Source organism: Oncorhynchus gorbuscha, linkage group LG16, assembly GCF_021184085.1.
Source record: "Oncorhynchus gorbuscha isolate QuinsamMale2020 ecotype Even-year linkage group LG16, OgorEven_v1.0, whole genome shotgun sequence".
Lineage (NCBI taxonomy): Eukaryota > Metazoa > Chordata > Actinopteri > Salmoniformes > Salmonidae > Oncorhynchus > Oncorhynchus gorbuscha.
Window position 1 is genome coordinate 36,071,043 of NC_060188.1, and position 8,657 is coordinate 36,079,699.

The following is an 8,657-nucleotide window of genomic DNA, read 5'->3' on the forward strand; positions in this document are numbered from 1 at the left end:
TTTAATTTTATTTTGAATATTATTTGAAATTGTAAGGCTTTGCAGCTTGATGTGGGGGCCTGATTAGCCAAATACTTGTTTGGCAATCATCAATACAGGGCAACTTACCCTGTTTGCCTGTGTTTTCTTTCACATTGCTGCTTTGCAATATATTATACAAAATTAAAAATGAACAACCTGGAAAGTCTTTTCTTGGGACTGCAGTTAAAATACTTAGAACATGTACAATGTTTTTCTTCTAGTAATTGTGCTAGCTTATTACCTTTGGATCATCTTGATATGCATTTGAGAGTCATCAGTTAATGGTGTGATACCAGAGGAAAAGTCCCAAGTCGGTGGTAATATCTCTCTCTCCAGCAGGTGGCGTATTGTCGTCGTTTTGCACACCAAGCAAGGAGTTTTTATATGGAGGGAAATGAGTGTCGAATTTGGTCAACAAAAAATGAATGGCTTATTTCCTACGTGACGTTTATTTGATTAAATATACGTTTCGTAATGCTTAAATTGTTACGAGTGTACTGATATAAGTAGGACACGTGACTTCCCGGCAACTCCGATATAAAGTGTTTTTTCTCAAGAGTTGTCTACGCATATTCATGATATGAGGCTATAGCATACAGGCAGTTGACGTCAACAAACCTAATCGAATATTCAAAACAGGATTACAATAATGAGATGTATCCACCAATCCAAAGAAAGGATAGAATGTTGCTAGACAGCCCGCTGTGTTTTTTAGCTGTTCTGCATCGTGGACAACGACTACCATTGTTAAGGCGGAGAGACATGTAAATCTTGTCAGTATATCCATAATCTTTGGTGACGCGTGGCAGTGACAGATATAAATATGTGTTGAGTTGAAACTATTGTACACTAAAGAAATATAACCTGTTTCCACTGGTTAAAAAACGGAATACCCCGGGTTAGCAATAATGCGCACTGATTGACAGCCTACACGTGATTGGCAGAAATCCTTCCAACGTCACATACAACTGATTGGCTGGAATTAAACTTCCTAGCTGCTTCCGGGTTACTTTCTATTGTCGATGTTCAGATTTGAACAAAGATTACTATCAAATATTATCATCAAACCTTTATGTTGACGACGATTCAAACGGACAGGTGTCAGGTGTGTAAAGTTTTCAGCATAGCTACATAAGATATTTGCGGCACTTTGGTTAGTCATGTTGAGTTTATTAGCCATCTGTCAGTAGCTGCAGGCTCATATTTTAGTAAAAAGACTTGGTTGTGGAATATTTCAAATGATTTAGCAACTGGTGTAGCTAGTGACTGATTCTTCTGTATTTAATGTGAGGGTTCTGCCTTGTAGCAAAGTAAACTAGCTAGAGGACCAAACGGTGTGTCATTGTATACGGTCGGAACATAACAGCAGCTGTTACTGTTGTGTGCTTCTTTTTATTTAGCCAGCAGATCCGCTTACTTATAGCTGCATTTGTGTCGATCCGCGCTCTAAAGCATGTGTGTAACGCATGCTGGAACGAATCTTGGACCTGCGTGAGTAGGGGGTGCAAGGTCCCCAATTTACAATTGGCTCATTCATCCCCGATAACTATTCCACGGGTCGTTGCTGTAAATGAGAATGTATTCTCCGTCAATTTACCTGGTAAAATGAAGAAAAAAAGATAAAGATTATACCAGGTATTGTGAGTCACGTGGAACTTTTTTTCCCGTGTAAACAAGCTTGCTCCCTAACATGATATAGTGTGTATGTTTTTACTAATCACACCCAGAAACTTTTTTATGTGTTGTGAAAGCAAAACGTTTTGTGTAGAATTCAAACAAATACCCCCGGAAACCGAACCAGGGTAAAACATGTAATATTTGAACACCCTAAGACAGTGGAGCCGGCGGAAAACGAACCTCAACCCTGGGATGAGAAATGCATTGTACTCCGAATCAGTGGAGGCTCCTCATAGGAGGACCATCCTCCTCAGTGAATTTCATAAAAATAGTGAAACAAAGTTATCCTCTTCAGATAAAACTATAATAAATATATTTAACCAAATAATTGGTTAAAACGCACTGTTTGCAATTAAGTTCTACAGTAGCCTCAACAGCACTCTAGTGTAGCACCATGGTGTAGCCGGAGGACAGCTCGTTTCTGTCCTCCTCTGGGTACATTGACTTAAATGCAAGACCTAGGAGGCTAATGGTTCTTACCCCCTTCCATGGACATACACATGAATTAAAACAACTTCTGGAGGGTGGCCTCCAAACTATCAGAGCTCTTGCAGCATAACTGGCATGTTGTCCATCCAATCAAAGGATGAGATAATTAATCTAGTACTGAACGCATAAGCTACAGCTAGCTAGCACTACAGTGCATACAATGTGGTGAGTAGTTGACTCACAGAGAGCAAAAGACAATAGTTGAACAGTTTTGAACAAATTCATTTCTTAAAAATGAAGAAGCAATAGACCTATTTGTTGTATTTTTTTGCACTTTCACTTGTGCAGCTACCTAGTTTAGCTAACTCAAACAGAGAGGGATGCTATGTTAGCTAGCTGGCTATGGCTATCCAACACTGGAACTCTTCGATGTTTATTTTTTTATTTTTTATTTGACCTTTATTTAACTAGGCAAGTCAGTTAAGAACAAATTCTTATTTTCCATGACGGCCTAGGAACAGTGGGTTAACTGCCTGTTCAGGGGCAGAACGACAGATTTGTACCTTGTCAGCTCGGGGATATGAACTTGCAGCCTTTCGGTTACTAGTCCAACGCTCTAACCACTAGGCTACCCTAGGTAATCTTTTGGTTTTATTAATTTATTGCCACAGGGGGCCCACCGGCGTAACTGCAACTGCTTGCTAACTGTACTGCATGATTGTAGCGGGTTTACTAACGCGTTAGTTCTAGTAGCTATGTTGACTATGACGTTTGCTAATATGGGGACAACGATGTAGGCTGTGTGTAGTGCTTATGAAGGTTTGGCTTGGAAATTATTATTTTTTTGCCTGGACATCAGCTGTCTGTGACTTGTGCACTGAAGTCCACAGGCGAAGGGAAAAGGTGTTATGAGCGCGCGTAGATGTGATCATGCTGTTTGCATGTGGCTGCTATGAAAGTGAACTTTGTTAGTATGTGATCGGGGGTATTCATTCTGACGATTCTGTTGTTGAAATGTTTCTTAAACGGGGATAAACATACCTGAATTTGTCCAATAAACTTTTGTTTGCAACTGTTGGGACTAATGATTACACCCTAGATCAGCTAGATGTAGGCAAGAGTGTGCAAGGCGGAATCGAATGTGTCACCGTCTGTCACCTTGATTACTTAAATTTCTCTCGACCTGTGAACCTACGTTATAAACTTTCGTTCATAGGCTAGGTTGTAGCAACCTCATGATGGGTATAGGGAAAATTTTACAATCATGTAGTAGCCTAAACCTATCGATGTTACATTGAGCTGAGGGAATGGAATATGAATGACAGTCATTCAATGTGCTGTAATAGAAATAAGGCCATGCTTGTTTAAAAAAAAAAAAAGTGTTCTCCCTCAAATAACCAAATTCAACCTAGCTAATTTCCGATTTATATGAAATTGTTTGACTACAGAAGTAGCAAAACTGTACTTCAAATCTATGATACTCCCCCACTCTTAACATACTGACTTGACTAGTTGGGTCCAAGCTTGCTGTACAACATTAAAACACATTCAGTCTGTCTGCAAACAGGCTCTCAAAGTCTTGATAGGAACCCCAATAGCCATCATCACTGTTACATCCTCAGAAAGCAGGAGCTCCTGAGTTGGAAAAATCTTGTGCAATACACTGACGCATGTCTTGTATTCAAGATCCTAAACGGCCTGGCTCCCCCTCCACTCAGTACTTTTGTTAAACAGAGAACCCAAACATGGCAGCAGATCCACAAGTTCTGCCATGAGAGGTGACTATAGTTCCCTTAAGGAAAAGCACCTTTAGTCAATCTGCTTTCTGTGAGAGCTTCTCATGTTTGGAATACCCTGCCATCAGACACACAACTGCACCACCTACCACACATTCACAAACAACATGAAGACATGGCTAAAGGACAATCAGACTTTTGAACATAATTGCTAGTTGTGTATTGCTACTTTCCATGTTGTCTGTAGCTTGTTAGGTGTGGAAACACTTTGTTGCTTTTATGGATTTTGTCTTGTTGCTTTTTGTGCTACATTGCTCAGTGTGCATGCAACGTCTTGCCTGTCCTATGTTGCTCTGCTTGTGCACACTGCTAATTAATTGTTTATTGTTTTTAATAACCTACCCAGGGACTGCGGTTGAAAATTTGCCGGCTGGCTAAAACCGGCACTTTTACCGAAATTTTGATTAATGTGCGCACTCTGTAAAAATAAACTCAAACTCATCTTAAACTGCACCGACTGCCACTGCTCCAAATTGTCCCGTTAGCCCATCTGAATAGAATAGACCCCCTTTTTACTGTGACACAATTTACAGAAAATGGCGTCCCCAATATGAAAAAACTATTGGACTTAAGCTGATTGGCCCCTCTTTAAGGGCTGCAGATGAGCAATGATGCTACTTGGGGTGTAAACTCTGTGTATTTGGAAATCAATCAAATTGTATTGTGCCAAATACAAAAGGTGTAGACTTTACAGTGAAATGCTTATTTACAAGCTCATTCCTAACAGTGCACAGTTAAAAAGTAGGACAAATATTTTCTAAATAAAAAGGAAATAGTAACACAATAAAAACCATAACGAGTACCGGTACCGAGTCAATGTGCTGGAGCACGAGGTATTTGAGGTATGTACATGTGGGTAGGGGTAAAGGTGACAAGGCAATCAGGATAATAAAGAGGGTAGCAGCAATGTATGTAAAATGTGTGTGTGTGTGTGTGGTGTCAATATGCATGTGTGTGTGTGTTGGAGTGACAGTGTAGTGTATGTGAGGGTAGAATCTAGTGGGTGTGAAGAGCCAGTGCAAGGAAGTTAGTCAAACAATTAATGGGGTGTGTTCAGCCCTCCATTTCTTGTAGTCCTCAAGTCCTTTGTCTTGCCCACGTTGAGGTTGTTGTCCTGGCACCACAATGCCAAGTCTCTGACCTCCCCCTATAGGCTGTCTCATCGTCGTTGGTGATCAGACCTACCACCGTCGTGTCGCAAACTCATGGGTTAACAGGGAGGGCAGGAGGGAACTGAGCATGCACCCAAGTGGCATGCACCCAGTGCGTTACTGATATTTCTTGTTTTGAGTTTTTGCTTGTAAGCAGGAATCAGTAGGATAGAGTTATTGTCTGATTTGCCAAATGGAGAGCTTTGTATGGAGTCTGTGTGTGTAGTAAAGGTGATCTAGAGGTTTTTATCCCTCTAGTTGCACAGGTGACATGCTGGTAGAAATGAGGTAAAACGGATTTCAATTTTCCTGAATTAAAATTACCGGCCACTAGGAGAACCACCCCTGGATGAGCATTTTCTTGTTTGCTTATGGCCCTATACAGCTTGTTGAGTGTGGTCTTAGTGCCAGCATTGGTTTGCAATGGTAAATACACAATGAAAAATATAGCCCTAACCCTAACATCATGCAATACCAATGGGCTAATTAACAAGTGTTTTCTAAATTTGATGATCATTATTATTATTAATATTGTTATTACTATTAATAGAAGTATTATAAAAAATAACATTTACTGTTACCATAACTATCTAGTAATCATTACTTTTAATGCTGTTAAATGTCAATGCAATATTATTATTTGTGCTATAAAGGCGATTAACTTCATTCCTTTTTTCATATTGTTAAACAAAATAGTCCGCTTACATTTCCTCACAAAATGTTACGAATTTCGACCATTTGTATAATTCCTTACCACCTTCATTGTGGGACTTTTATTTTGAAGGTAAATCTCTACGGTCACTGCCTTATCACAGCGTTTCATAATGTACTATTATTCGCCTTATTCTGTTTTTGTTGTATTTTTTACTGAAGCGTACTAAGACAAAAGAAACATGACACAGTGTGTACATAACAAATTAGTGCAGGACATTTAGAAATGGATTAAAATTCTGGAATTAAACAATGCAAAAAAATGTGTTCATTAAGGAAATAGACACCTGGCTCAAATAGAAGTCGGTCTCTAATTAGCGCCTGTTGTGTTCAGTGATTTAAGCAAATAAATGCCTGCGGTATTAAAGAAAAGTTTTACGGTATTTTAATTTGGTGGGCAATGATTTCTGCTGATCCTCACAGGTTGGCAGCCTCTAACTTGCCTCTGAAATGGTTACACAGTTCACTACTTCTGACCTGATTCCTATCAAAAGTAGTGCACTTATATAGAAAATAGGGTGCCATTTCAGAAGCAGCTTGGAAATCCTGAAGAGAAGTGGTTGTGTGTTGTCCAGGCAGGGTAAACTGATTTGGACCGGACCACCCGACCCCATCATCCCAGCCATGGAGCGTGTAATGGGCGGAGTGGTGCCGCTGGTCCTGGGTGGGCTGGGCCTGGTGCTGCTCTACCGGCTGCTCCAGAGGCTCCAACAGGGGGCTACCATCCAGGACACTGTAGTGGTCATCACTGGAGCCAGCTCTGGCCTGGGGAGAGGTGAGGTGTTATTTTGGATTAGAAAACGTAATGTCCTCAATGAGGCAATTCCGCAGCATACACAATGTAGGCTACATAGACAGAATCACAAAAATAAAATTTAAAAAACATACTCAAAGGTTCTAGGTACTAGTTCAAAGTGAACTATACCTTTTAATATAGTGTGTGTGTTGTGTTGCAGAGTGTGCTCGGGTGTTCCATGCTGCCAAAGCAAGACTGGTTCTGTGTGGCCGGGACGGAGCCAGGCTACAGGACGTAGTTCAGGAGCTCATAGCCACCGCAGCAGACAGCCAGCAGCAGGTATGGAGACACACACTTACTCACTTCTCATCTCCTCTTCCTCTACTGGGCTGACATGAAAACATAAGGGAGAGCGATTCTTTCTTATAACATGTCTGTGATGTCATCACCGGCAGACGTACACCCCCTGTATGGTGATCTTTGACCTGTCCGACACAGCGGACGTGGTTGCCATGGCCGCAACGGAGATCCTGAGTTGCTACGGCCACGTGGACGTCCTCATCAACAACGCCGGCATCAGTCACCGCGGCAACATCCTGGAGACGCACATCTCCATACAGAGGGACGTCATGGACACCAACTACTTTGGGCCCATAGCTCTAACTCAAGGTAAAGGTTATGATCACCCGATTTCCAAATGTACTCTCTCTGTGGTCAAATGACAAATGCCATTCGTGTCTTGAGCTCATGTAGACTCTTGATTTTTCTCTCCACTCAACTTTTTTAGTTTTCTCCATCCCTCTCTCTCTCCAACTGTAGCCCTCCTGCCCTCCATGGTTCGCCGGCACAGGGGACACGTAGTGGTCATCAGCAGTGTCCAGGGGAAGATTGCTATCCCCTACAGATCAGCTTGTGAGTAATGTAGAGATAGTGATGCCAACCCTATAACTGAGGTTAAATAATTATCCAGGAAATCACATTTTGATCTTTTGGAAAATGTGTAACATAACAAAAATCTACAAACATTTCCAAAGGAAAGTGAAACGGGTATTATTTCCACCTGCAAATAGCTCTGTCAGTGATATCTGTACTAGTAAAGGAATAAAAACAATGTGTTTTGAGCAGATGCTGCCTCCAAACACGCCACCCAGGCCTACTTTGACTGTCTGAGGGCTGAGATGGAGCGCTACAATATCCAGGTGACAGTGGTCAGCCCTGGCTACATCAGAACCAACCTGTCTCTTAACGCTGTCACGTGTGATGGCTCCAAATATGGAGGTAATGGAGAGGAATTAACTGGCCATTCTTTCTCTGCCTTTCCCTTCCCCCTCTGTAATTACATTAGTCATCTATTTATTTCTCTCCTTTCTACTCTGGTGAAGTCCTGGATGAGACGACAGCTTTAGGGCGGGAACCGAAAGATGTGGCCCAAGTGGTCCTGAAGGCTGTCCATCACAGGAGTAAAGAGGTCCTTTTGGCTGGGCCCCTGCCCACTCTGGCCATCTACATTCGCACCCTGTGGCCCGCCCTCTTCTTCAAAGTCATGGCCTCTCGGGCCCGCAAGGAGCAGAAATCCAAAGATGAGTGAGAAGTTGGAGAGGATGTGGCAAAACTATGGGAATGGATAAATTAATGCACACTAACTTGCAAATGGAAAAGTTATTTTGTTTTAAAGCCACAGTGTGATGTGTAGTGTTTCATTAGATGAAATAACTGAAAATCTTACAAACTGCTTCAACTTCAAGGTTAACATCTTGCGACGTGTTCAGGGTAGATCACATTAACAATTATGAAATTGACGTGTAATAACATTTAATAGCGACCTGAACATTGAGTACATTACATTTGTTGAAATGATTAGCTTTGGAGTTTGTTCATGATAATTTGTGAATTAAACAAATTTACAGATGATCAATTTGATGTCGTTGTGTGCCCCTGAGCTATACCACCATTACTGGCTTAGCTCATAGACCTGTTAGAAAACTCAGTTGCTCTGTCATCTGAGTTCTTCATTAGTGAATACTGTATTATGTGATGGTTATTGTTTTTGAACAAATCTGTTGATGGTGCAGATATAGTATAGACATTCAGGGATTGTTTCTAATAACCTTATTTCTTTCAAATTATATTTATTTG

At 41.2% G+C, this 8,657-nt stretch overlaps 1 protein-coding gene across 1 annotated transcript; it reads left to right on the plus strand.

The window, feature by feature from the left end:
• The first annotated feature begins 968 nt into the window (after nt 1–968).
• Nucleotides 969–8,432, plus strand: dhrs7b (dehydrogenase/reductase (SDR family) member 7B). Its single transcript, XM_046307278.1, has 7 exons — nt 969–1,126; nt 6,361–6,560; nt 6,742–6,860; nt 6,977–7,190; nt 7,341–7,433; nt 7,647–7,799; nt 7,904–8,432. Exons 2-7 carry the CDS (start codon nt 6,410–6,412, stop codon nt 8,107–8,109), a joined length of 936 nt encoding a protein of 311 aa, XP_046163234.1. The 5' UTR covers nt 969–1,126; nt 6,361–6,409; the 3' UTR covers nt 8,110–8,432.
• The last annotated feature ends 225 nt before the right edge of the window (nt 8,433–8,657 follow it).

Bases quoted from the DNA above. Each gene is read 5' to 3' on its own strand.
- dhrs7b (XM_046307278.1), top strand. From the start codon at position 6,410: ATGGAGCGTGTAATGGGCGGAGTGGTGCCGCTGGTCCTGGGTGGGCTG. The intron at 6,561-6,741 runs GTGAGGTGTTAT...GTTGTGTTGCAG, and splicing joins CAGCTCTGGCCTGGGGAGAG to AGTGTGCTCGGGTGTTCCAT. The intron at 6,861-6,976 runs GTATGGAGACAC...CATCACCGGCAG, and splicing joins CAGCAGACAGCCAGCAGCAG to ACGTACACCCCCTGTATGGT.